Raw genomic sequence first — 27,313 nt, 5'->3', positions numbered from 1 at the left:
AGTGCCCAGGACTCTGCAGCGGGCCGGGCGCCCAGGTCGGCGGCGACGGGGGCGAAAGGTCCGGCTGCGCGGGCCGGCGGCCGGGGACCGGGAAGGCCGCGAGGCCCGGCGGGATCGAGGTTCGGAGTTTGCGGGTCCGAGGCCCGGCCAGAGGTAAGCGGTGCCTCCTCGCCCGCCGGGGCGCCGCCTGAGGGCCGGGCACCCGGACTTCAACTTCTCAATTTTCTCAGAGATTAGGAAACACTTTGATGTTCCCGGGGTCTCGCACCCAGAAAGTGCAGCCGCAGATGGGGTTGAAGCCCAACTTCCTGTGCCCGCCTCTTCCTATCAGGACTGCACATCTAATGAGCGTTGGGCTTCGGACAGGCGTACAGAAGGCGCTCGATACATGCTCTCTTTGTGAATGAGTACAAGCAATCCGTCGTCCACAGAGAGGGAGGTCCTGACCCTCAAGCTGGGGACGCCAGAGATTCAGACACTTATTGAGCTTTTACTATGTGCTCCGATGGGCCAGCATGTGGCTTCATTTTGCAGATACCGGATCAGAAGCTCAGAGAGGCGAAGTGACCTCCCCAAGGCCGCTCGGCTCTGTAAGTGGCCGTTACCAGATTGGAAACTTGCGGTGTCCGGTTCCAAGTAGGTGCCAAGTGAAGTTCCGGAAAACAAGAGAAGAGGGGGAAAGTCACCAGGTAAGAAAAGAGCGCAGGGACGGGGCCCCTTCTGCCCCCTCCTCTTCCCTTCTTTTCTTCTGGGGTCTCCCCCTCCCCCTCCTGCCTGGTCAGGTCCTTGAGAAACATCTGTGTAAAGAATTACAAAAACAAACAAACAAAAAAGCCCAGTGTGGTTTTCTGGACTTCGCTTCTCGTGAGGGCAAAAACAAAGCATGCTCGTGTATATAACATGTGGGAGAGCCAGAAGAAGGAAATCGGTGTGCCCAGGACCTGTTTTTGTTTTGTTTTGTTTTGTTTCCAGTTTGATTTCCTTGGGAGGAAAGAAAGCTGGCTTTGCCCTGGTGTCGAGGTAAAAGGCAGATGCTAGGACCCAGCTCAGCTCGGCTGCTAACAGGCTGTGTGATTTTGAGCAACGCACTTCCCTCTGGGCCTTGATTTCCCCATCCCAGGAGCTGTGGGCTCTGGGACCTCCCTGCCATGTGACTTTGGGCAGGTTAGGGAACTCCTCGGAGCCCCGCTCCCTCCTCTGTGCAAGGGGCGGGGACGGTGACCTCTCCACCGCTGTCCTGAGGGCTGGATGAGAGAGGTGAGGCACGGCGGCTGGGGAAACAGACCTGGCTCTGTGCCCAGGTTTGCTCATCTGTAGAATGGAAATAATAACAGTGCCTTTTCTTGGCCAGTTCTGGGAATTCAGTGAGGTCATCTGTGATAAGTGCTTAGCTCACTGCGGGACCTGCAACCACACTGCTTCGCCGTCCTCAAATCGGTGGCCCAAAGGCCAAGTGCACCCCCACGAGTATGTTTCCGTTGTTTTGAGGGCTTGCCTAGCTGCCCCCCCCCCACTGCCCACTTCCCATATTTGTTTCACCCCCCTGGTCCCTGGAGCTAGAATCCCCTTGGAGTCCCAGGATTCCTCCTTGCAGCCCTGAGGGTCCCGGCTCAGGCTAGGGGGTGGGCGTAGGTGGGAGAGGCCTGAGTCTCCACGGAGACGCTACCTGGGGGCTTAGGAAGAAGGGCGTAACTAACCTGCCCGCTGGGTGAGTTGGGTCCCTCCAGAGAGCCTCCATCCAGGGGGTGGGTTTCTACATTTGGCTTTCCTTTGGCGGGGGGGCAGGACGGAGGGCAGCTCCTCAGTTGAAAACGTTTTCAGTCCCCTCCTGCTGGGGCCTGGGCTCTTTGGTGACACTGTCCCTCGTTCTCACCTCACCCTGCAGGCCACTGGAGCTAGCAGCTGTTTGGAAGTGAAACGCTGCGGAAGGGGAAGGGGAGAGCGCGGGCCAGGCTCCGTGGGGGCCGATGACCCGCAGACAGAAGGATCTGCACCGGGTGCTGAGTTTGTTCCTTGTGCTGCGGATGGTGGAGACCGTGTCCGGGGCCAGGGGCCCATTTACAGGGACCCACATGAGCTCCCCGTTTTCAGCCTCAGATGTGAAGCAGACCCCCACGGCAGACGTGTACATCCAGGTAGGAAGCTGGCATCAGGCGGGGGTATATTCCCCCGATCAACGAATATTTGTTGGGTCTCTGCTATGTGGCAGGTACCCAGCTGAACCCTGGGACATACCAGGGAATGATAAAGACAAAACTCCCTGCCCTCAGGGAGCGAACAGTCTTCTGGGAGGACAGATCAAGGAGTAAAACATGTCAATTTCAGGTGGTAAGACGTTAGTGGGAGCTGTGATGAGGAGGGTGTATTTTCAGTGAGTTCCGAAGGGGTGGTCACAGGTGGCTTCTGTGAGACACTGACCTCTGAGCCAAGCCCCCAATGGAAAAAGGAAGTCACTTATACAGACATCTGGGGAAGAAAGAGCATTCCAGACAGAGAGGACAGCAAGTGCAAAGGCCCTGGGGCAGCAGCAAGCCTGGCATGTTCCTGGAGCAGTGAGGAGGCCAGAGTGGCTGGTACAGGGCGAGCGAGGGGGAGAATGTTAAGAGATGAGGATGGAGAGGTAGCCGTGGCCAGGTTAGAAAAGGCCTTACAGGCTGAGGCTAGGAGGTGATATTTGTTTACAATAGTTGGGAGTCCGTGGAGAGTTGTAAGCGGAGTGTTGTCAGAATCTGATTTATTTCTTCAAAAGAGCTCTCTGGCTTCTCTGGGGTGAGTAGATTGAGAGGAGTGAGGGTGGCAGCAGGGAGAGCAGCGGGGGGGGCGGGGATCTGGCATAAATGTTGGGGGCACACTGCATGGGATCTACCAACAGATGAGGTGGTGGGAGAAAGAGAGATCTCCAGGGGGGACCGTGGTGCTGTTGACTCAGATGCATGGAGGGAGGAGAAAGGCAGATGTCTCAGTGAGAGGCAGGAAGTCCTTCTCCAAGACAGGGAGGGTGGGGGCCATTGAGACAGGCTGCGGGAACTTGCATCACGCCATTCCGATGTCTGCGAGCAGGGGAGAGATCACAGTAGATCCCAAGTGAAAGACTGAAGGCAGGGGACTGGTCACCGTGACCCCTGGAGTCCCCGCCATTCCCCCTCGGGAGAATGGAATTACAAACTCCTCCCTCTTGCACGGAAGAGCTGGGGGTGTTCAGCGCCCATGCCAGTGTTGTAGGGCCGCAGAGTACGTTCGTGCCCACCCTCGGAGGCAGGTGAACGGGTAATTATACCCATTTTACAGATGGGAAAGTGGTTTGTGGTTCGTGTGGTTATAAAATTCACCGCAGCCTCTCGGGGCATGCTCCTCGGGGGCAGGAAAACCAAAATAACTTGTGGCTTGTGCCAGACAATCTCTGAGTTATTGAGCACTTAGGCCAGCACGGAGGCACGCTCAACAAACTCTCCCCCAACTCCCCCCCATTTAGGGACACATCTCTGCCATAGATGAGGATGCTGAGGGTCCGGGAGGGGAAGCCAGAGCCAGGAGAGGGCCAAATACTCCCCTGGGTGTCCTTAGTGACTCAGGGAATGGGGAGGAACCGAAAAGTCCACCCCAGACTCAGAGCAGTGCCACCGTGAATTTGCCACCCCAGGGGAGAGAGCTGGGGACAGGTGCTGCTGGGCTTCCTTGGGATGGGGGGCAGGCACGCTGTAGAAGAATGTGATTCCGGAGGCTGATGTGGGGGACCCGCCTTGCTGGCTCACTCTGATGTCAGGGAAATGAAGACAAGCCGGAGCTGGGCCTGTCTCCCTGGCTGACCCTGAGGACAAGGAGGGGGGAGGGGGTGCGGGCTGGAAGGGGAGGCTACCCCTGCCCCACCGGGCTGGTTCCCCAGGAGCTTCAGCTCGTCACTTTTGGAAAGAGCTGAGTTCGAAACCGCCCTTGGGCAATCACTTTGCCTCTCTGTGCCTCCGTTTTCTCATCTATCAAATGGAGACAATTGTACCAACCTCCCAGGTCTGTCACGAAGACCGAGTGCGATGGTGCCCGGCACAGCGTGTGGCAAAACAGTTGTTGAGGACCTACTGTGTGCTGGGCACTGTGCAAGGCTTTGGTGGCGAGGTGGGCACTTAACAAGCATGTGAGCCTACGTACGAATCGCTGGGGACTTCAGAACACATAGGTGCTTGGCAGGGGGGGCACCTGGGGTGATGAGAATTTATAACCTGGGGGGGGGGATCCACCCTAGGCTGGAGGTAGTCGGGGAAGGCTTCCTGGAGGAAGCATCTGGGGAACCCAAGAATTGGAGGATGAATGTGGATGAACATGGAGGAAGAAGGCCGCGGTGCAGCGGCCCCCAGGGAAGACATGCGCAGTAGATACAGCAGTTGCCTCGCCTGAGAGCCAGCCAGCAGGGGTGGGGCCGTGGCCAGAGGGCTCAGAGACCCAACATCTCCCCTCCCCCAGTCTGAGGTCGGTGAGAGTTCGGAGAGGGCTGGAGGGGGTGGAGGCGCGATTTGACTACTGGTTTCTCTTTAAATTACGGTGCAACATACATAACCTCAAGGTCACCGTCTTTTCACTGTAATGCGGCCGCCGCACCCCCATCTGTCCCCTCCCCATCTCCCCCTCCCCCATCCCCCCCCCCTCCGCTCTCTACTTTCTGTCTCTACGAATTGGACTGGTCCACGCACCTCCGATAAACAGAGCTGAGGAGCGTTTGTCCTTTCGGTGACTAGCTTCGTTGCACCGAGCACAGCGCCATCCGTTAGGGTCCCCATGCGGCCCGTCCGTCGTGTGGTGGTGGCGGCATTTCCCTCCTTCTGAAGGCAGAGCCCTAGGCCACCGCATGGATATGCCACACCTCGTCGTCTGTTCATCCCTCCGGGACCCTGGGGGTCGCTTCTACACCTTTGGGCGGTTTGTGAATAGTGCCGAGGAACGTGGGTGTGCTCGTCTCTCTCTGAGACCTGGGTTTCTGTTCTTTTCGGCATATACCCGGAAGTGGATTTACCCGATCTGGTTTTTTCCCAGTTTTATTGAGATAGAAGGGACATCCGGCACTGCCGCCGTTGAAGGCGTCCGGCATCACGAGTTATGTGAAGCGAGGACAGGAAGCTTAGTTAACATCTCTCGTCTCATATAGATGAAAGAAAGAAAAAGAGATATATATATTTTTCCCCCTCATGATGAGAACTCTTAGGATTTATTGTCCTGACAGCTTTCGTACGTCCCAAACAGCAGCGATCACTCGTCACCACGTGGTGCCTTTCCTCCCTGGACTGGTAATTCTCTTAATTTTGGGGGGGATCTGCCCCACCGTTGTTTTCCATTCCCACCAACAGTGCGCGTGGGTTCTGATTTCTCCCCATCCTTGCCAATACTTGATATTTTCCAGGTTTGTTTGCTTTATATAGCAGCCCTCCTAATGGGGGTGAGGCGGTATTTACAAAGCTTTTTTTTTTTTTTTTTTTTTTTTTTTTTTTAATTCTTGGGGGTAACATTTATTCCTCTTTGAGAGCCAGAGAGACCCAGAATCCCAAGCAAGCAAGCTCCGGGCTCCAAGCGGTCGGCACAGAGCCGGACGCGGGGCTCGAACTCACGGACTGCGACTTCATGACCTGGGCCGGAGTCCCACACTTAACCCACTGAGCCACCCAGGTGCCCCTCAGAGCTTTTAAAAGTTTGAGAAAGGGGAGGGAAATCCTAGGCTGCAGACCCGACAAAGGGCAAATATCCATCATACAGAGAGCTTCCAACTGAAAACTCTGGCAGTTTGAAGAAGGAACACACATGACCGTTTGCGCACGAGAAGGGCACTTGGCAAGTAATCAGGGACTTGCGATTTAGCGACAAGGAGATTCCTACCGCGCTGGCCTGGACAGGACTTAGTGAGAAGTACTGTGTATAATAAGTAGGGTCGGGGGCGGGGATTTTGGCCAAACCCAGGGAACCTTTAACGTATTTGTCTCTGCGAGAGACGTGGGCAGGGCCCCGCCCCTATCCTTTGGGCATTACCGTTTTTTGCTGGGCTGCTCTTGACTTCCAGTTGCCAGCATCTTTTTCTGGAACTGCCCCTAAGCATGGAGAGAAGAAGTGCTGGGGAGCCAGCTAGTGACCGGTAGGAGTCGGTGTATAAATACCCCAGCTCCCTTGCCCGCGGGATTACTAGTCCAAGGTGGGCGTGGTCCCAGCCCAGGCTCACTGGTAGCTTTCTTTTCCTTCCCCACCGCCTCATTTTGGGAGTTGTATTCAATACAGCTCCCAAATACTTTTTTTTTTTTCATAAAAAATTTTTTTTTCTTCCAAATACTTACTTATAAATCCTTGTGTCCCGGTTGCTTCTGGAGGAACCCAGACTATGATACACTCTGACTCAGCCCTTTTACTTCTAGAATTCTCTCTTTCAAAATCGTTTCACATGTACTCAGTCACATGCAAGGAAGTTTATTGTTGGCAGTATTGAAAAATCAGACACACCCATAGGCCTGCCAGTAGGGAAATGTTACCTCCCCTGTGCATCCTTCAGAGTATAAAATACTCCTCCGTTGTTGTTAAACAGATCGGCAGGGAGAGGCACCTGGGTGGTGCAGTCGATTAAGCGTGCTGACTCTCGATCGCAGGGTGGTGAGTTCAAGCCCTGCGTTGGGCTCCGCCCTGGGCATGAAGCCTACTTGAAAATTAAAGAACTGAAATATATCGGCGGGGAGTCTAGGGGGAGTGTGATGGTTAAGGACAGGGTTCTAGAGGCTCAAACCGACTGGATTCCCACCCTGTCTACCACTGAGTGGACCCCAGGACACTGCCTTCGTGTCCTTATCTGTGCATCGGGCACGATAATAGGGCTTTCCTTGAAAGATTGTGGGGCAGGTTAATTGAGATACATTTTAAGCTCCTGGCCTACTCAGAACGCTTTGACTTCTGTCAGCTTCTTCCTCGTAATGTGTACCGATATATTAACACACGGCGTGTATGTGAAGTGATAATAGCACATTGTAAGAAGAAGAGATTGAAGACGGATCCGTTTCTGTAAAACTAGACAAACTGTGTACTGGGATGTATATACAAGGTCATTATGCCTGTCAGGTTACTCAGGAAACCGTCGGTGGGTGGGGCCTTTGGGAAGAGGTGGGATTGTGGCGGGTAGGGAAGAGAATGGGGGATTTAGAAATCCGTACATATTTGTGTTTGGACACCAATATGTATTCGTGACTTACTTGTGTTAATTTCAAACACGAGTTTATTTGAAAAAATTAAAGTATGCCGTTGGCACTTGGGGGGGGGTGGCGGTTAGGGGTCGGGCCGAAGGAGCTTGTCTTCAGCTGCTTGGATGGTCCCGGTCCGGCTGCCCTCAGGGCGTCTACCCCTGACATGTCTCCCCCCCCAACCCCTGCAGTGTCGTGAGGTGTGCGGCCTGAACGTCTCTGACCGCTGTGACTTCATCAGGACCAACCCTGACTGCCGCAGCGAAGGGGGTTACCTCAACTACCTCGAGGGCATCTTCTGTCACCTCCCGCCCAACCTGCTCCCTCTGGCCATCACCCTCTATGTGAGGCCCTGCCCCGGGGAGCTGGTGAGAGGGGCCGGTGGCCCCGGGCCGGACTTAACCCTCCCTCCCCTCTCCGGCCGCCCCTCCAGGCTTTTTGGCTGCTCTACCTGTTTCTGATTCTGGGAGTCACCGCCGCAAAGTTGTGAGTTGGGCCTTGGGCTCTCGGACCTGCTTCTAGATGGGAACAGAGCCCCCGGGGGGTTGGCATTCGGGTGACCCCGTGTTTAGGAGAAGGAGGTGGGCAGGGACCACCCGCCGGGGAGGCCCACACTGGTGCCTTTCTCTCCGCAGTTTCTGCCCGAACCTGTCAGCCATTTGCACCTTGCTCAAGCTTTCTCACAATGTGGCAGTATCCTTTTGTCCGGGGCCTGCACCCCGGAGGGAGGGAGGGAGGGCAGTCCGAGGGGTGGCTGGGAGACAGGGCGGTGTGGCTCGTGGCCCAGGAAAGGCCCGGCCGGGCCGGGGGCCCTGGTCTATGTCCCCTTGACAACCCCCCCATGGCGTCACCTTCCTGGCCTTTGGGAACGGTGCACCTGATATCTTCAGCGCCCTGGTGGCTTTCTCGGATCCGCGCACCGCCGGCCTGGCCCTGGGGGCTCTGTTCGGTAAGAGTGGCCCGGCTGGGGGGGTGGGGCAGCGGGAGCGGGTGCAGGGCGGGCTGAGCACGCCGTCCTCTCCCCCAGGTGCGGGTGTGCTGGTGACCACCGTGGTGGCCGGTGGCATTGCCATCTTGCGCCCCTTCACGGCCGCCTCCAGGCCCTTCCTCCGGGACATCGTTTTCTACATGGTGGCCGTGTTCCTGACCTTCACCGCGCTCTACCTGGGCAGAGTCACGCTCGCATGGGCCCTGGGTGAGCAGCCGCGGGGCTGGGTGGGTCATCCATCACCCAGGGCTGGCGGGTGGCAGGCCAGTGGGGCACAGGTCCCTCTGGGTTCCCAAGTGAGGGGAAACCCTACTCAAGCTGGTCTGAGCAAAAAAAAAAAAAAAAAAAAAAAAAGGAACCTACAGTTCAGATAACCAAAGGGGGCAGGGCGGAGACTGGGGTGGTGTTGCAGACCTTCACGATGTCACATTTTAACAAGCAGTAGAGCCAGGGTGCTGACGGTGGCCGTCGGGGTCCTTGCTGCGCACGCGTTCCACTCCTGACTCAGGTGACGCGGGTGGAGGCACAATTTATAAAGGGTTACGGACACCCACGAGGGGCACTGAGATGCAGAGACATCTGGGGATCAGCACAGTAGGAGCCCCGGAAAGGGCAGGGCATGCTAGCCGGAGCCTAGTGAGGACTGGAGGTCTAGACCTGGTGCCACCAAGGGCGAGAGCGACAAGTCACAGAGAGTCCCGCCCCGCCCGAGACCGGGCACCACGCCGGGGAGGGAGCCTGGAAGAGAGGGTGGCAGACCCTCTCCTGCCACCTGCTGATTTGCTGGCGGGCCCCCTGCTGGCCAAACCCGGCACAGCCGGAGCTCGGGGGCTGCGGTCTTGGGGCTCCCGCTTCCCAGGGCGCAGAGCAGGACACCCGCCCTCAGCGCTCGACTCAGGTCCCGAAGGCCACTGTCTGTGTCGGGCGTCTCCTCTTTGATTTCCAGACCGTGGGGGGCAGGGAGGGGAGGTGGGCCAAGGAGAGCAGAGTGGTGGGGTGGGGGCTCCAGGAAATTGCCTTTTCCCTGCGGGCGCGGGGCTAGGTTGGCACAGACCAGCGGCACCAGGCACCAGGGGAGCTGACAGCCCTTTGCTCTGGGCCCGTGGCCAGGATGCCGCTTGGTGACGGCCCGCGCCCTTGTCCGCAGGCTACCTAGGCTTGTACGTGTTCTATGTGCTTACCGTGGTTGTCTGCACCTGGCTGTACCGATGGCAGCGGAGGAGGTCCCTGGTCTATTCCATGCCAGGCACCCCAGGTAAGGGTCTGGGTCGAGCTCCCGAGAGAGGCCGGCGGGGGCTGGCCCCCTCTGTGCCCTTCGCTGCTCCCTTAGATCTCTGGAGGCCAATGTCATCGTCCAGCTCCTCTGTGTACTTTTTCTACCCGTTCTCACCAAGGTCCCGCCTCCACACTTTCGCCGGTGCTGGTGAGGCCTCTCCCCCAGCTGCCTGTCCAGGTTCTCGAGTCCCTCCTGCTCCGTGCTCCTTCCAGGGCGACATCCAAGAGCCGTCACGGCTCACATCCAGTGACGCTGCCACATACACAAATACGCGCGTAACACCCACGTACGCAAATACATGCCCAACACACGTGCATACACGCACGCGCAGCCGACCCTTGAACAACACGCGGGTGCCGGTGACTCCCCCTACAGGAAGTCTGCCATGATTTTTTCCTCTCCTCCCCGGTGGGAACTGAGCCTTCCGATTTCAGCACACATCACCCCTGTGCCGTCTTCCAGACCCATCATAGCCCATCAGGCTGGAGGAAGAGGGAGAAATGAAGCCTGGAGAGGGCCCTTTTTTTAAATTTTTTTTATTTTTAACGTTTATTTATTTTTGAGACAGGGAGAGACAGCATGAACGGGTGAGGGTCAGAGAGAGAGGGAGACACAGAATCTGAAACAGGCTCCAGGCTCTGAGCTGTCAGCACAGAGCCCGACACGGGGCTCGAACTCACGGACCGCGAGATCGTGACCTGAGCCGAAGTCGGACGCCCAACCGACTGAGCCACCCAGGCGCCCCCCGGAGAGGGCCCTTAAGGTCACACGGAGGCAGAACTAGGGCTGGCCGTGACTCCTCACTTGAGAAAGACCATTTTGATTTTAGGCCCCTCTTTGCCGGGCTCAGGCTGTAAGCGTTCCAGAGGACTTCCAAGGAAAGTTCCAGACTGACAGAGAAACATGGGATGGGTTCCAAATTCTGGAAGGTCCCAAACTGAAGTCAGCAAATGTTTGAATTACCTCTTCCAACGCCCTTACGTTACATTTGAAGATGTTTTTTGAGTTAGACTTTCTCACTCGGTAAGAATCCTGGGCGTGCGAAGGGATTCTGAGCAATCCGAGCTCCAGAGGGCCTGGACGCTTGGGCCCTGGACACTGCCCTGTCCCGGGGCTGTCCCGCGCTGGAATGGTGGTGGAGAGCGTCCGGGCTCCCTGGCCGGCTCGTGCGAAACACCCCTCTCTCCTACAGAGATGCTCTCAGACTCTGAGGTGGAACCAGTGTCTTCCAACAGCTACGACTACAGTGAGTCTGGTCTCCGTGCCCGGCGGGGGTGGGGGTACCAGGGCAGGGCTGGGGGTAAAGAAGTGGGGAGGGGAGCGGGGTTCCTGGAAGCTGAGCCAGCCGCACACTCCCCCTTGCACACCCAGGCGAAGAGTACCGGCCGCTTCTCTTCTATCAGGAGACCACGGCTCAGATCCTGGCCCGGGCCCTCAACCCCCTGGATTACAGGAAGTGGAGGAACAAGTCCGTGTACTGGAGGGCCCTCAAGGTGCTCAAGGTAGGAGGGGGGCCCCTGGAGCCAGGCTCACGGCTCCACGACAGCGGCAGGGCAGTGGCCGCTCAACCTCCTCCAGCTAAATGAGAGGGGAGGGGCTGGAGTCTGCTGAGACCCTCTCAGAATAGGTTACCTGGGACTTGATGGGGAAACTGAGTCATAGAGCTTGGCTGGGGGCCTGACCTGGGGCTCGGCCCCCACCGTGGAGGAAGGAGAGCCTCTGGGACAGAGGGAGAAGGGGAGGGGACCCCTCCTGACTGGGCAACGGGGGTCTGGGGCTGGGTCAAGGTGAGCTCCAATGAGAATGAGATTGAGCCGTTCTGACCATTTGCTGCTTCCCCGGGCTAACGTGTCCTGAGGTGTAGACCTGAGCCGGGTGCCCAGGCTGGTTTGCAGCTGCCTTTCACCACCCAGAGCAAAAGGGGCGGGGTCTCACCTCCCAGCCCTATCTCCTCCCGGAGAGAACCTGGAGGCCGCCAACGCGGAGACATTTTCGGTCCCTCTGTTCCAGGAGGCACGTACCACACACTTACCCGTCCTCCACGGTGGCTCCTGTGGCATCGTGACCTGGGGCCTCTCTGAGCCTCAGTTGCCTCCGCAGCAAAATGGGGACAATGATACAGTGCCCTACAGCAATGCCCTTCAGGAAACAGCCCCCCAAATCTCACCGACTTACGACGACCGTCTTTTTTTCTCATTCAAAGGCCTGAGGGCTGTCTGGGGGGACTTCAGGCTGTGTTCGGAGGTGTAGGTCCACCCAGCGTCTCATTCTGGGGCCCGTGGGTGCTGGGGATGCGCCCTGGTCTCGGCAGAAGAGGCCGAGGCCAACTTTGCAAGCGCGGTTGAAGTCTCTACTCCCATCACCTTCGCCGACAGCCCGTTGTTCCGAAGCTCGTCACACGGCCAAGTTCAGTGGGGCAGGGCGACGTATCCTGCAGACTCCTATCACTTGGCAAAGCGTGTGGGTGTTGAATTCTGTCGCGGGAAGGGATCGGAGCATCGTGAACAGTATCGAGCCTATCACGGTCGCTGTGACAATTTAATAAAAAGTAATACGCGGAGGGCTGGATCCGCTGTCTTAACAGGCACGCTCCATTTCATTGCACCTTGCTTTATTAAGCTTCACAGACACCGTATCTTTTACAAGTTGAAAGGTTCGCGGCCAGGCTGTGTTTAGCAGGTCTGTGGGCACCCTTTTCTTTTCCTTTTTTTTTTTTAATTTTTTAATTTTTTTTTAATGTATATTTATTTTTGAGACAATGTGAGAGACAGAGTGTGAGCAGGGGAAGGTCAGAGAGAGAGGGAGACACAGAATCTGAAGCAGGCTCCAGGCTCTGAGCTGTCAGCCCAGAGCCCGACACGGGGCTCGAACTCACGGACCGTGAGATCGTGACCTGAGCTGAAGTCGGACGCTCAACCGACTGAGCCACTCAGGCGCCCCTAATTTTTTAATGTTTATTTATTTTTGAGAGAGAGACAGAGCATGAGCAGGGGAGGGGCAGAGAGAGAGAGGGAGACACAGAATCCGAAGCAGGCTCCAGGCTCTGAGCTGTCAGCACACAGCCCAACGCGGGGCTCGAACTCAAGAACCGCGAGATCATGACCTGAACTTAAGTCGGACGCCCAACCGACTGAGCCACCCAGGCGCCCCTGTGGGCACCACTTTTCCAACAGCATTTGCTTATTCTGTGGCCCCGCGTTACGTTCCGGTAATTGTTGCGATATTTCATACTTCTCGTTATTATTATATTTGTCGTGATCTGTGGTCAGTGCTTAGCAGTCGGTGCTTACGACTCGCTGAAATCTCAGATGACAGTTAGCATTTTATAGCAACAAAGTATTTCCTTAAGTAAGAGATGTACATTTTTGTAGACACAGGGCTACTGTGCACTTAATAGGCGACGGTGTAGGGGAAACGTAACTTCTATGTGCACTGGGACACCAGAACGTTCATTTGACTCGCCTCGTTGCGACATTCGCTCTAGTGAGGTGGTTGGGAACCAAACCCACGATGTCTCTGAGGTTTGCAAGTCGGCAGCACTCTGTCCGTGTTATTACCTAATTTAGTTACTGGCTGAAAACACAAGGTGTGGAGTCGGTCAGAGCTGGCCCCGTATCCCAACTTCCCGTACCCTTCCGTGTGTGTTTGGAGAAGTTCTGTAACCTCTCTGAGCCTCAGTTTCTTCGTCTGGAAGGTGGGAAATGATTAGTTCCCATGCACGGGGTTGTCGTCAGGATCAGCGGGCGAGGTGCTGTGGTCAGCCGAAGAACGGCCCCCCGCCCCCCGCCCCATGCCTGCGTCCTGCTCCCTGGAAACATGACTATGTTACCCTCATGGAAAAAGGGATTTGCGGCTGTGATTAAGGATCTTGAGATGCAGAGATTTTCTTGGATTATCCAGGTGGGCCTGGTGTCATCACCAGGCTCTTTCTAGGGAAGGAGGGGGGCGGGGGGGGGGGGGCGGGGACGGAGTCGGAGGAGATGTGATAAGGAAGCACAGCTTGGCGTGACCCAGGTGGGGGCCGCAAGCCAAGGAATGCGGGCGGCCTTGGAAGCTGGAAAAGGCAAAGAAACGAATTCTCCCGCAGAGTCTCCGGAAAGAGGTGCGGCCCTGCCAGCCCCTTGATTTTAGGAGCCTGTTCCCCAGAACTTGCCGGAAGGCACTCCGTCCTGGCAAAGGTGTCCCAGCGGCACTAATACAGGCAGTTAGCCTGGGCCTGCCCAAGCCTTCGCGCAGCCCGCTGGGACGCGGGCCTCCCTCGTGACCTCCGTCTGCCTTCGCCCACTTGACAGCTGCCCGTGGAGTTCCTGCTGCTGCTCACCGTCCCAGTTGTGGACCCCGACAAGGACGATGGCAACTGGAAACGGCCCCTCAACTGCCTGCACCTGGTGATCAGCCCGCTGGTCTTGGCCCTGACCCTGCAGTCGGGCGCCTGTGAGTATGGTCCCGGGCCGGCCCCCCTCCCCCCCGCCCCCCATTCCGGGCCACGTTTCTGAAGGCAGAGTTGCCTGGATGGCAGAAGGGCGTCCCCGGTGGGGGGTGCCTGCTGTCCGAATCACGGCCGTCCCCCCTGTTGCCTGCTGGGGCACCTGGCTGGGGAATTCGAGTTTTCTCCCGTCTGTGCCAGGCTGCCCTCGCCTTTTCCGACCTGTTCTGGCTAAAGAAATGCCCAGTGTTATCAGGTGTTTCCCAACTCCTGCTGTGCAGGCTTCTTTCTATTACGTGCTGCCCATCCCTCTGTCCCCTGGGCATCACGTGGAGGTGGGGGGGGGGACTCTGGTGACAAATGTAAATGCATGGCCGGGTGTCAGCATGAGACAGCTCCCAAGTTCCCTGGGGGTTTCCTCTCTGATTTGGGTGCGGGGGGGAGGGGGGGGAGGAGGCACAGAGACTGTCCAGCAGGGCAAGGTGTGATCCCAGAGCCGAGAAGGGCGCCCCCTGGGGGTGCCAGCCGTCTCGTCCCTCAGCCTTTCATTCCCTACTGAGCGGGAGGGTCTCGTCTCGGGTCAGGGGCCTTGCTCTCATGATCTCTGTGACTTCTTAAAAGAGTAGTTCCCAGGCGTCGGTCACTCATGAGCCATCTTCTTGATTTTTCTCCCTCTGTGTACCGTTAAGTCTGACATTTTTCTTGAATCAGCTGTCCTTAAACTTACATTTGCTGCAAAGGAAACTGTATCAGCCTCACCAGTAGGAAACTGGCTTCATTGCCGATACGTGCAAGGTAAAGGCACAGCAAAAATTAAGCTGGAGAGCCCTTTGTTCCAGAGGCTGGAGAGCCCTTTGTTCCAGAGGGCGTTCAGCAGGTGTCAGAGACGTCACAGACCCATTAGCACCAAGGGAGACTTTCTCTGAAGGAGGAATCCCTCGCCTGAGATGTGATTGTGGCACGACAGCGTCTTGTCCACGTACCGACACCATCCGGTGATAGCACGTCCATCCCGGGGAAATTCTGGTTCAGGCTAACGCGTTTGTGACCCCCCTGCTGGGCTGAGCACCGCATAGCGGGGCCCCCGGACTCGGCTCCCTGCCGGAGGGGGTGTTGTGTCTGTCGTCAGAGTCTCCCAGCCTCCCTCTCTAGACCACCCCCAGAGCCCTCTTCCTGAAGGGCCACTTTTCATATGTGGTGGTCGCTTCTCCGCTCCGAGACCTCCATGGCTCCCCAGTGCCTCTTGGTACAAGTCCACACCCCCGCCGGCCATCCTTCAAGCCCGCCGCCTTCCCCAGCCTCTTCTGCTCATGCCGTACCAACCACCTGCTTGGTTCCTCCCCGGTCCAGCTCTCCCCTCTCCTCCTGTGGCCCTCGTGCCCTCTCTCTGCTTATGACTCATATCCTCGGCGCCCGAAGAAGCCCTTCCTGACCACCCCACATCCAGCCACCTCCTAAAATTCCCCTAGGACAGGCTTAGCCAATACAGGGGAAGGGGCCCCTGACCCAGGCGTCAGGTTCCAAAGCCCAGACCACGTTCTGTCAGAATCGCCTCCTGAGATTCCGGCACAGTGTGCTGGGGACACGATTCTGTGTATCAGCTCCCTCGTGTAATTCTGTCGCCAGCTGACGCTGGAGAGCCCGTGAGCTAGACTGAAAAAGAACAGGAGGAGAGTCTGGGTCGCCCAACCCTCCACTGCCTTCGAGTGGTGGAAAGGGTCACGTGCGGAGAATTCCAGCGTGTGCTGCCTGCCCGTAGGTGGGGCTTTCTCCTTTTCGTGTTTTGCTACGAGGCCCCCGGAGCTCACATAACTCTCACTGGGCTCCTTTGGGGAGCGGGTTTGTCGAGAGAGCAGACGCGGGGCCCCGGGGTCAGTGGGTAAGAGGCAGGGGCTCTGTCTTTAATTTCTCTGTCCCCTTGCGGTGCCCGGGACAGCACTGGGCACATTGCGTGTCCAACGACGGAGTGCAAGTGACTTTTATCCCTGGGTCTCTCCGCCAGCCCTCTCACTCACTCTGGGGAGGACGTGTGCCCTCCAGGAGGCGCGGCCACGCGGAAGCAGCGGTCCCAAGTCCCTCTCTTGCCTCTCTGCAGACGGCATCTACGAGATCGGTGGCCTCTTTCCTGTCTGGGCCGTGGTGGTGATTGTGGGCACAGCCCTGGCTGCGGTGACCTTTTTTGCCACATCCAACAGTGAGCCTCCCAGGTTTCACTGGGTAAGAATCTCCGGTGCTCCGGGGTGGGATGAGGGGACACTGGAATCTTCCAGAAAGATGTCTGTCCGTGCTCCCAGGGCAGTTAGGCCAGTAATCACTTTCCTTGATGACAGGTCTTTAAAGCCACCTTTGAGACTTTTGGGTTTGTTTTTTTTTAAGTTTATTTTGAGAGAGAGAGAGAGAGAGAGAGAGCACGAGTGGGGGAGGGGCGCAGAGAGAAGAGGGGGAGAGAGAGAGAATCCCAGCGAGCCTTGAACTCACCAACAGTGAGCCGAAATCAAGAGTCAGACCCCTAAGTGAGCCGCCCAGGTGCCCCACACTTTGGACAGTTTTGTACCTGTTGAAGGTTCTTTTTTTTTTTTCCTCTCTTTTGGAGCAGCTTTATTTTATTGAGATGTAATTCACATATCCTGATGCAACTCACCCCTGTAAAATATGGGATTCGGTGGTTATTATCATATTCACGGAGTTGTGCAGCCATCACCGTTATCAGTTGGGGAGCGTTTCAACACCAAAAAAGACACCCCATGCCTGTCCCCCACCCCCTGGCCACTGCCAGTCTGCTTCTGGTGCCTATGGATTCGCCTGCTCTGGACTTTTCACAGACACATACGTACACAATATGTGGCCTTTTGTGACTTTGCGTCGTGTTTTCAAGGTTGTTCCGGGCATGAGCCGGGATTAGTGAATCTCTCCTTTTCGTGGCTCAGTGCCATCCATCGAATGGCGATGCAGCACATTTAGCTTATCCGTGCATCATTCACGGACGCTCTTTCTGCTTTGGGGATGTTACGAGTAACACCGCTGTGAACTTGCGTGTAAAAACGCGTGGCTGGGAGGTTTTGTTTCTCCTGGGTGTATTCCTAGGCGAAACGGTGGGGTCGCTTTTCGAGGGATTGCCAGACTCTTTCCCGCTGCAGGAAACCCCTGTGTCTCCAATAGCCAGGTTCCAGGGATAGAATTGTCCGGTGTTCGTGGGTGGGTTTTTTTTCCATTCGCTCCACCCTGCAACACCCTGAGGAACTTTTAGGCAGTTTGTCCAGAGTTTACTCTTAAGCGTTCACTTAAAATGTTCTTTTTTTTTTTTTTTTTACTATTTATCGATTTTTAAAAACTGTGGATTTTAAGGCATCAGCACACGCTCCAGCAGGGAGCGTACCTTGAAAGACGTGATGCGGAGTGAATGAGACCAGTGACAAAGGACCGCGTGTTGTGTGCAGCCGTGTATATGGCGTGTCTAGAGCAGGCAGGGAGCAGAGTAGCAGCTGCTGGGCACCGGAGGGAGGTGGGGTGCGCTGGGGAGTCCCCGCAAACGGGGATGGAGTTTCCATCCCATAGCTGAAGAGAGCTATGACTAAAGAGTAACACTGAGCTAGAATTTTACTGAGCACTTACTGTGTGCCAGGCGCTCCCTGCTTTGAATGCGTTAACTCATTTATGCTCGTGACAATCTCAGGGGTAGGTACTGTGATCATCCCATTTTCCTGATGGGGGAGCTGAGGCCGTATCCCTGCTGGGGACCGCCTTGGGCCATCAGCGCACCGTTCCCTCCCCAGCTCTTTGCTTTCCTGGGCTTCCTGACCAGCGCCCTGTGGATCAACGCAGCCGCCACAGAGGTGGTGAACATCTTGCGGTCCCTGGGCGTCGTGTTCCGGCTGAGCAACACCGTCCTGGGGCTCACGCTGCTGGCCTGGGGGAACAGCATCGGAGGTGACGCAGGGCCGGGTGGGCTTCTGGGATGAGTGCCCGCATTTCACTGTCCTTTGCTCCCCTGGCCAGAGGGCCTGTGGGCATGTGCTCGGGCCCACTGTTGCTCTGGAGTGACCATAACTGGTCATAGGGGTGAGATGGCCTGGACCGTATCTGGGCCAGGAGACTGTAGAAGCCCTCGCCTCTTCCCCCTTGTCCGATGGGTAAACATGGGGCTCCCCGTTACAGCCAACCACGCTGAACGTGTACGTGGGGTACGCCACCTACGCGGGCATTCACACACGCACCCATATACCCTTCTCTAACTGCTGCCGCCGGGTAGGGTTGGCCAGGTTGTGCACTGCACAAGAGCATTCAGATAAGGAGTCAGGGGGGCTAAAATCCACATCTTCCATTCACCTTTCGGGGTACCTTTTTCTAATTTGCATAAAGGTGCTATGTGTGCTGGCCGTAATGGCATGTCACACCCCGGGTGGGAGGGAATGGGACAGAAAGAATGAAGGAGGGAATCATGTCGTGGGAGGCCGTGGCCGAGGGCCCGGCCAGCTACCGCAAGGCCCAGATGGGCATTCGTGGGTGTTTGTTGACCGAACGACTGTGGTTAAGAATTAGGGAGCGAATGACCAGAGGGCCAGGGGGAGCCACTCCCCGCCCCTCAAGGGGGTCTCTCGTTTCCACGCAGACGCCTTCTCAGATTTCACGCTGGCCCGCCAGGGCTACCCGCGGATGGCCTTCGCAGCCTGTTTCGGGGGCATCATCTTGAGTATCCTTCATGGGGCCGCCCTCCCCTCGGCTCTGGTGGCCCGGCCTCCGAGGGCCGCGGGCGTGCTCGGCGCCCCACCCCTGCGATTGGCCCTGGCTGTACCCCCTGGGCAGGTGACGGAGCTGCCCGAGCCTTAGTTTCCTCATCTGTAAAATGGGCGTGCTGAGAGGACTGACCTCAGAAGGGCTGTTGTAAGGATTGAATGAGGCGACAGAAATGCTTGGTGCCTGGTGAGCCCCCAGTGGACGGCAGATACTCTTTTTCGTAGACGTCCCCATGCCGAGCTTATGTGGGCCCTTTGGAAGACCCTCTTCCTCTTTCTTATGGACATCGTGGTCTGTAGATGTTAGGGGGTGGCCAGCTTTCTCTTAAAGGGCCGGAGAGTAAATAGTTTAGACTTTGTGCGCCCTGCCAACCTCTTTTGCCACCACTTGACTCTGCTGTGGTCGTGTGGAAACAGCCATGGGCAACACGGATATGAATGGGTGTGGCTCTGTCCCAATAAAACTTTATTTATAACAGCGGCCCGCGGGCCGCTTGGCCTGGGGGCTGTAACTCGCCACGCCCAGGTCTGTGCAGGAAAGACAAGGATGAGCCCCCCCACCCCCACCCCGGGGCTGAGAAGAAAGGGCTTTAAAAGTAGACGGACTCGGGTTCCGGCTGCAGTGCCACCACTCGCCAGCCGTGTGACCTCGGGGCCTTGCACACATCTTACTCTCCGAACCTCAGCAGTCTGTAAATTCAGAATGGGTTGGCGTGGAGACTGATGACGGGGTAAAGCACCCAGGGCAGTGCCCGGCACATAACGTGGGCGGGGACTGGCCGTTTGTCACTCCTTGGCCGGCCAGGGCCTTCCGGGGGGTGGCCCTTTGAGACCTGGTCCTGGCTTTCTCGCTGTGGCCTCCCCTGAGCCCTCAGGTTGGGGTGGGAAGGAAGGAGCCCTGCCCGGAGCGGCGTCCCTTGAACGACACCTATAGATGGCCTTGACCTGTGCTCCGTCACAGGTCGCCTCCCCTAGCCGCAGGGAAGCCCATTGCTTACCAGGGACCAAGCACTTCTGCAAACTCATTTCCTCCTTGCAGTTTGAGTGAGAAATGTACATTAAAAGGGGCTAAAACTGGAAAGGGTCCCCTCAGGGTTTGGGGGGCTGGGGATGCATAGACCACAAGGGAAGCCGAGGGGCGTGGGGTTGGGGTTGTGGGGCGTTGTTCCAGCAAACTTCCTGAGCCGGGCCGCAGATATCCTGGTGGGAGTAGGGCTGGGCTGCCTGCTCCAGATCTCCAGGAGCCACGCGGAGGTGAAGGTGAGTGGCCAGACCCCTGTGCAAGGGGCCCCTTCTGGGATTTTTCTTTCTTTCTTCCTTTTTTTTTTTTTTTTTTTTTTTTTAAGCAGCCTTCACACCCAGTGCGGAGTCCCACGCGGGACTTGAACTCACGGCCCTGAGGTCAAGATCGGAGTTTCTCTCTCCTCATCTTTCTCCTGTCCCCCAGTGCGAGAACATTCCCGTCTCAGCAGCATATGCTTGCTGGGGAGAGGTGTTACCTGAACTCGTGACAAGTCGGAATGTGTAGAATATTTTTAAAACAGCCTGAATGCAGGGTTGAAAAAAAATGTATTCCTTGCAAGTTCCCAGGGTAATTAGGCTATAGCTTTGCGGCGGGGGTGGGGGTGGGTGGGAGTAGGGGTCAGGAAGGCCCTTGGATTTATGTCCCGGTCAATCACTTTAAGTCTCCTGCCGTGTGACTCTGGGTGAGTTAGGACATCCCTGGGCCTCAGTCTCCTCACCTGGGAACTGGGTGAGATGGCACCCCCACAAGCTTCCTGGATAGCATGCGTGAGGCAAGGGCCAGGCCGAACCCCTCTGCCCAAACTGCCCACAGAGGACAGGCCAGGAGGGAGGATTATTAAATCAGCCCCAGCAGGGAGCCTGGGAAATTTGGAGAAGATTCTGAGACGCACTGAATGGAGGTTCTTAACGCTTCAAGGATGCCCGAGGGGTGCGTGAGACCTCCTGTCGCAGGCGTTCCAGCGGCTGGGGGCTTTCCAGCGGGTGGGGGCTGGAAACTGCGTTTTAAAAGCAGCTCCCTGGGGACGGATGAAGGTAGGTGGCTTGAGAAACCCTATTCCAAACAAGGTGGAAAACGTCAGCCCTTACCAGGACCAGGGAGGCAACCAAATCGTGTGGGCGATTCACGTGGGCCTCATGTGACCAGATAGTCCACATTTTCTAGAGAAGAAATCAGGATTCCCAGGGGAACTTTCTCGAGTCTCAAACGTTGCTCAGGGCAAACGGGAAGCCGGCCGGAGGCAGATTCGACCCCGCCCCGGGCCACCAGTTCGCATCGTGCCTCGGGCATCTCTGTTCTTAAGGACCCACCGCCCGGGCCCCCCACGCGAGAGCAGCTGGGGTGCTGTGGGGCTGAAAGGTGGCGTTATCAATGGGAACCGTCACCCATGCTTTCCCTGAGGGGCTCTGCTTGGCGGTGACTCTTGCGGCCAATGGCCTGGAATTAGCTGGCGGCAGGGCCAGTCTTCGAGGTAGCCACGCCCACAAGCAAACAGCTACCCACCGCTTGGAAAGTTTGCTTTTCTAAAAGGTAAACACGGGCTGCACATTTTGTTTAGACGCTTCACGGTTTAATAGGTTTCTTTCATGATCCATTCCCGGGCAGTTCCAGTTAATGAGGATTTAGGGTTGGCTCCCCAAGGGGCCGATTTCTTCCTTTCTCTTGCTCTTTGTGGGGTGTGTGTGTGTGTGTGTGTGTGTGCATTCCACTGCCTTTGTGCGGAGTTTAGGGATGGAGGGCATCATGGACGGATGGCCAAGGGCTGGTGTTGGGTGGAAAACGCAGCTGCTCTTAAGTACTTCTTCGCCTACGATTCCGTTTCTGGTTTCAGGACGGACGTGCAGGTCTCCGTGTGTGGATCCCACGCGTGTGTGCATGTTCGTCCCTGGGCGGGGAGGCAGGATAGGGTGTCGTTAAGAGCTTGGACGGGGACGTGGGCTCTGGCACCAATTAGTTTCCTCGCCTGTGCCTTGGGGTGAAGACGCTCCCCTCACAGGTCGTCGGGGGAGGTCCTTACCCCCGACGCACAGATGAGACGCTACGTGGAGTGGGTGAAAACACCCAGCACAGCACCCAGTTGTCGAGTCCCCCGTGGATGTTAGGCGAATGCTAAGTCCAGGAGGCAGGGAAGCAGGGAGAGGGTCATTTCACTTCTTTTCGCTCTTCTGTATCGCTCGAGAACTTTCCACCACCTGCACGGAAGGTGCGTATGTAACAGACCGTGTTAGTTTCCTAGGGTTACCATGGCAAGTGACCACCAGTTAGGTGGCTCAGAGCGTGGAACTTGAGGGCGGGGCGTGCCATCCCACGGGGCCACAGCTCCCGCACCTGGCGAGGGGTGGGTGACGGACTGGTGGCCGCGGTGACCCCGCCTCTCCCCCCCGATCCCCCCACAGCTGGAGCCAGACGGACTGCTGGTGTGGGTCTTGGCGGGCGCCCTGGGCCTCAGCCTCGTCTGCTCCCTGGTCTCGGTCCCACTGCAGTGCTTCCAGCTGAACAAAGTCTACGGCTTCTGCCTGCTCCTCTTCTACGTGACCTTCCTCGTGGTGGCCCTGCTTACGGAATTTGGGGTGATTCACCTGAAAAGCGTGTGAGTGACGCCGCGTGGCCGGCGCCGCCTGGTGGCCGGGAGGTGTCACTGCAGGCAGAAAGATGGAAGTCGGGCCCCGGTGGGGGGGGGGGGGGGCCGTGAATGGGGCCCCCGCCCTGGGCGGGGCGACCAGCTAAGCCTTGTTTCCGGGACGTCGGAGACCGGGCCTCGCTGTGGACAGAGTTGCAGACAGAAGGCAGACGTCCTTGGATGATCGGCGGAGCCTCTCGGAGGCTGGGGTTGGGGGTGAAGGGGATGACGGAGTGCCTTCCAAGCTGTTATTGGAAGACCACCGGCGTGTCCGGGGCCTGGAGTCACGCCCTGCTGCCTTCCCGCATCTTCTCAGGGCTCACTCAGACCGCTGCCGAGCCCGGGCTTAGCCAGAGTGACTCAGAGGGCGGGCACAACACCACGGGCCTCAGGCCATCGGGGCTGAGTTCTAGAGCTGCACCATCCGACAGAAATGGAACAGGAGACACCTGCCTGACTTTGAGATTTCCAGTCGCCACGTTAATAAAAGCCAAAGCAAACGGGGGGAAATTCGTGCTACCATACGTATGGCTCAGTGGCCCCAAACTAGCAGCACGTGGCTCTGGCCCCCTCAGCGGCCACCGTCCTGGACGGCACAGCCCTCGACTCTACCTCCGGGACTGTCTGCCGACTGTCGCAAGCGCCTCTGTGCCCTGAGCTTGGGTTTCCCCAGCTGTGAAACAGGAGTCAATTGACCGTGGCCCTGTGCCTACCTCAGGGGGAGCCCCGGGCCGGGGTCACAGTGCCCGAAAGCTCCGGGGACAGAATGAGTGCTCCCCAGTGCCTTCCCGCTGTCCGCCGCTGACCTGACTTTCCAAGGAGCACCTACCTTCTCAGTTTGCCCGGCCGCCTTATGCCGGCGGTGGCAAAGGGGCCCAACTGTCTTTTTTCCAGTGAAAAAGTCATTAAATATTTCAAGTGTACAGAAAGGGACACACCCAGCTCTTACCGGTTCTTCCTTCCCTGGGCCAGGTGACGAGCGGCTGGTTCCAGGGCCAAAGGCTCTTGGGCCGGATGGATCTGTGGCACGTCCAGGGTGGGGCTGGGGTGGGGGGTCAGGGGCAACCATGGACGAGCCCCCCTCCTCTTTCCCCACAATACGGGAAGCCACGGGACGGCACCTGACGGAAGTCACGAGGCGGCAGCCACGTTTACAAAGCAGAGGCCTTTATTAATGTGCCAGAAATCCGGAGACACGGTGGGTTTTCTAGGTAACAAAACACCGATGTACAAAACCTTGCAGCGTCGCTCCCGCTATCCATACAAAATGATTGTCACATGGTGTGGAGTAAGGCTGGGTGGGGGGAGGGAAGCAAGGAGGAGGGACCAGATGGCGTCCCCCCAAAGCGGGGCAGGGCACAGTGCCATCGCGGCTGCTGGCAGGTTGCGGGACCCAGGGCGGGTTGGCGAGGCGGACCTCGGTTTCACTCAGCTATGACGTGGGAGGTGAGGGCATGTGAGCTGGATGATGTCCCAGGCCCCTCAGAGCTCACAGTCCTGGGTGACCCCCAGGGGCCAGCCGTCCTTAGCCTCAATGACAAGGGCGCCCACTACCAACGGGAGTCTGGCCCACGACATCCATCCCATCCCCCACACTGGGGGCCTCAACGACCCTGGCGCCCCTCCCCGGTTCCTGGGGGAAGGGACTAGAATGAGGCCCAGGCACTGAGGGCAGGGGACCTATCCTCCTGTGTAAGCTGTCCCTCGACTCCCGCTTCCAAAATACCCATTTCAATACACAAATGCTAAAAGGCACCCAATTGTGCAAATAAATAAAGTTCCTTCTCTGGAGAGGGCAAAGGGTTACGGCCTGGTGCAGGGCTGCCTGGATTGGCTGGTGGCCCTCCAGAGCCGGAGAGGACGATGCCAGTCTCCTGATGCCCCGTGGAGGTCTCACTGGTTCATTGTTTCCCCCAAAGGGCTGTGCTTTAAAAACAAAGCCCCCCCCACGCCACCCCCCCGGGAGGGGCACAGCTGTGCAGCGTCATCAGGGCCGTCCCGAGAAGGCTTGGCCTTGCAGATGGCCGGGGAGAGACGGGGGAAGGGGGCGAGCCAGTATGGCACCCCTGGGATCAGGCCGGGGACCTTCTGCCCACCCACCTTCCTAAGTTCTGGGAGGCAGCGGAGGCAGCTGGGAAGCCGGGGGAGGGGCAGGAAGCCCAGGCTGGGTGGGCAGCCCAGGAGAGCTGACCTTGGAGCCCCCTGTGCTCTGACCCCGCCTCTGCCGTGCCCACTGAAGCGGCCCCCCAACTGCCTTCTCTGGATTCGAGCACCGGCCCTGCCCCAGCCATGCCGACCTCAGCGAGCACTCCCACGAGACACGGGGGAGCTCGGTTAACCGAGCGCTCAACCCGACCTACTTGTGCACCAACCCCCCCCCCCCCCCGCCCCGCCCCTGTTCTGGCCTCGGTCGAGTCCACGGAGGTGACTGCTCAAGGCGCGGCGGGGAGCGGTCCACGTGGAGTGGCAGGGGCCCAGCCACAGGGCTGCTGTGGACGTCCCTGTAGGCCCCTTCCCAGCAGCAGAACCTAATGCACGATGTGAAGGGGCTGCCGCTGTCTTTAGCAGAATCCCGTGTTACCCAAGATGTGTCTCTGCTTGAACAAGACGATCGCAAGGAAAAGGGACTTGGTGGAGAAAGCCCATCTCGGGAACGGGTCCGGGGTGGTAGCCGTCAGCCTGGCCTCTTCTCGCTTTCCTCCTCCCGCTGGGCCGAGGTTCTCAAGGAGGCCATTTCAGGATTTGCAGCAACAAGGGTTAAACCGAAGGAAGCGTGGGATGTGGGAGAGAAGGCTTACAGAGCCAGGATGTGAAATTCGCACAATCTCGCGCTGCCCAGCGCCGGCTAATTGGGATCTGACCACACGGGTCTAATCACACCCCTTGATTACTCTTTCCATTAGGACCTAGGCACTGCTCCCCCAAAGGAATGTTCTATTACATTATCATATATATAGAAATACTAACCCCGAGGATGCAGGTTCTTTCCATCCTAAGTGGTTTCGTCCCTAAAGCGGGCACAGAAACCCCGTGACGCGGGCCACAGGGAAAGTTACTGGGGAAGCTGTCAGCTGGGACGTGAGTGTGAGAGCAGCATCGGGAAGACGGTCTGGCTCTGGCCTGGGCAGGGGCTGGCCCACTTCGAAGGCGAGCCCTGCAGAGATCGGCAGGATCTATCCAAGTGCTCTTCTTCTGAAGAGGCCTTCTGGAACTTTCCACATTAGGAAGAGCTCACGGTGGCCTGACCGCCCCCCCAAACCAAAGTGACTTCTGGGGTTAAGGAAGACAGGGCGAGGTGGTTGCACACCAAACCCCGTCTTGTCTTTTTCTCTTCCTATATATAAATATGTGCATATATATGGGTGTGTGTGTGTGCGCGTGTGTGCACCCACGCGTGCACACAAACACCTTTTTTTTTTTTCTTCAATACATCGTAGTAAAATAATACTATTGTGTTATTGCATAGAAGGGATGGCTGCCACAGGCTGGGGTTAGGTGACGGTCTGGGAGCGCTGGCGGCTGCCTGGGAGCTGCGGGGTGGAGGGGGCCTGGCGGCTGCCGCTGAGCTGTCGCCGCTGTTCCTCTTGCTTACGGGCATGTTCCTCGAACCACTCCTAGAGCAGAGCGCAGACAGGGCGCTGAGCCGGCTGCACTCCTCCCCGCCAGCCCTGCGGCCCCCCCCCCCCCCCCCCCCCCCCCCCCGCCACCCCGGCACACAGTAGGCAACAGGGGCCTCAGGACGGAGGGGGCGGGGCTGCAAGTCACCCAACAGTGACCGCAGGGTCCCCTGAGCCCTGGACCTACTGGGAATCCGGAATATGGCCCAAACAGAAAAATTACAGTGAAATCCTTCCCTATTGAGGCGCCTGGGTGGCTCAGTCAGTTTAGCGCCCGACTCTCGATTTCGGCTCAGGTCGTGATCTCGCAGTTCACGAGTTCGAGCCCCGCGTCAGGCTCTGCGTGGATGGTGTGGAGCCTGCTTGGGATTCTCTCTCTCCCTCCCTCTCAAAACAAAGAAAGAAAGAAATCTTTCCCTTATTAATTAGAGGCTTGCAGACCTCCTTGGAAACATTCTCCTTGGCACATATCAACTCTTTAAGAGAAGCCCAGGCACTTAGTAATCATCCTCTGTGAGCAGTTAGTAATCATCCTCTGTGAACGCAATCTTTTGTCCTTCACAAAGGGATTCCCCGCTGTCGCCCCTTTTGGGCTTGGCAGGAACGGTGTCCTCGTGAAACACCTGAGAAAAGCGAGGCTCAGAAGCTGCAGAAAAGCCAGGTGAACTGGGTGAAGCACCTCCCCTAACTCCCACGTTGCCTGCGTGCCCTCCAATAAGGCTGTGAAAGCATTTTGGAAAGAAAAAAAAAAGAAATGCCACCTGCCTAAGACCGTTGTCACGTCACCCACGGTTTGCAGGGATGGGCATTTAAGTAATCGAGGAATTAAAAAACCTCCCTTAACGTTTTTAAAGAGTCTGAACCACAGAACTTGACGGCTTAAAAAAAGACTGAGATGGGCTTCTTCTGTGGCCCAGCACTGGACGGGGCGGGGAACTGAGGCTGGGAGTGGACGGACGGGCCGAGGACAAAGGACAAGGCCTGCAGCTGAGCGCGTGCCCCCGTGAAGCCGTCTCCTCTGCTTTGGGCCGGAGATGGCCCCCCTTCCACAGGTGGGAACGGACCGGCACTCTCCCCCCGGGTTTCACGAAGCCAAAGCCCCTGTTGGTTTCGCGCCCCCGTGACTCCTGCTTCCTGAGCCGCCATGTGTCTGTTTGCCCCTGGCGTTTTCACAGGGAGCGTGTGAGTCCGCTCCGGGGACTGCAGCCTCCCTGCCTTTTGGGCGTGGACACTGGTCATCACCGTCCCCGTGAAAACAGGATTTTCAGCCGCCGGAATGCCAGCAACGGCACCGTCACGCAAGCGGCACGGGAGACTCTCCCCCGAGCCCTGGGCCCCGGAGATCGAACAGAAGGCTTTATATATATATAAAACTTCTCCCTTCTCTTAAATGAGAACAAAAATAAGACCCCAAACGGGCACCTGGGTGGCTCAGT

The 27,313-nt window shown here is 57.5% G+C and overlaps 2 protein-coding genes and 1 long non-coding RNA gene across 10 annotated transcripts in view; 1 reads left to right on the top strand and 2 right to left on the bottom strand.

Moving 5' to 3' along the window:
- Positions 1-23,228, top strand: SLC8B1 (solute carrier family 8 member B1). 6 transcript variants are annotated; one of them, XM_042910128.1, is made up of 18 exons: positions 1-153; positions 535-689; positions 1,886-2,135; positions 7,385-7,537; positions 7,627-7,679; positions 7,829-7,886; positions 8,037-8,142; positions 8,221-8,388; positions 9,329-9,436; positions 10,650-10,703; positions 10,829-10,959; positions 13,750-13,891; positions 15,979-16,100; positions 17,657-17,810; positions 18,493-18,573; positions 19,812-19,876; positions 22,037-22,230; positions 22,577-22,704. In XM_042910128.1, the coding sequence occupies exons 3-18, from the start codon at positions 1,968-1,970 to the stop codon at positions 22,608-22,610; spliced, it is 1,791 nt and encodes a 596-aa protein (XP_042766062.1). In that variant the 5' UTR covers positions 1-153; positions 535-689; positions 1,886-1,967; the 3' UTR covers positions 22,611-22,704. The 6 variants fall into 6 exon arrangements, with proteins under 6 accessions (XP_042766062.1, XP_042766067.1, XP_042766063.1 ...); XM_042910133.1 differs by lacking the exon at positions 22,577-22,704 and adding an exon at positions 4,006-4,110 and having other exon boundaries at positions 22,037-22,317; XM_042910129.1 differs by lacking the exon at positions 22,577-22,704 and having other exon boundaries at positions 22,037-22,317.
- LOC122203378 lies at positions 21,189-21,869 on the bottom strand. Its single transcript, XR_006195148.1, has 2 exons — positions 21,658-21,869; positions 21,189-21,525 (listed from the first exon to the last, which is right to left on the bottom strand). It is a non-coding gene; the product is annotated as an uncharacterized LOC122203378 (long non-coding RNA).
- A 1,449-nt stretch (positions 23,229-24,677) lies between the features above and the next one.
- Positions 24,678-27,313, bottom strand: part of TPCN1 (two pore segment channel 1) — a 62,314-nt gene continuing 59,678 nt past the window's right edge. For all 3 annotated transcript variants that reach the window (XM_042911325.1, XM_042911326.1, XM_042911327.1), the window contains exon 28: positions 24,678-25,874. In XM_042911325.1, the coding sequence (XP_042767259.1) occupies positions 25,752-25,874 (123 nt within the window). In that variant the 3' untranslated portion in view covers positions 24,678-25,751. The remainder of the gene's footprint in view (positions 25,875-27,313) is intronic.

The sequence above is a fragment of the Panthera leo genome, chromosome D3 (genome assembly GCF_018350215.1).
Source record: "Panthera leo isolate Ple1 chromosome D3, P.leo_Ple1_pat1.1, whole genome shotgun sequence".
Taxonomy (NCBI): Eukaryota; Metazoa; Chordata; class Mammalia; order Carnivora; family Felidae; genus Panthera; species Panthera leo.
This window is presented reverse-complemented; position numbering and strand designations above follow the sequence as displayed.

What these genes read in the sequence shown, in the direction of transcription:
- SLC8B1 (XM_042910127.1), top strand. Translation starts at nt 1,968, where the DNA reads ATGACCCGCAGACAGAAGGATCTGCACCGGGTGCTGAGTTTGTTCCTT. An exon ending in GGCCCTGGGGGCTCTGTTCG is followed by an intron (nt 8,143 to 8,220) that starts GTAAGAGTGGCC and finishes CCTCTCCCCCAG; the next exon opens with GTGCGGGTGTGCTGGTGACC. An exon ending in GACCCTGCAGTCGGGCGCCT is followed by an intron (nt 13,892 to 15,978) that starts GTGAGTATGGTC and finishes GCCTCTCTGCAG; the next exon opens with ACGGCATCTACGAGATCGGT.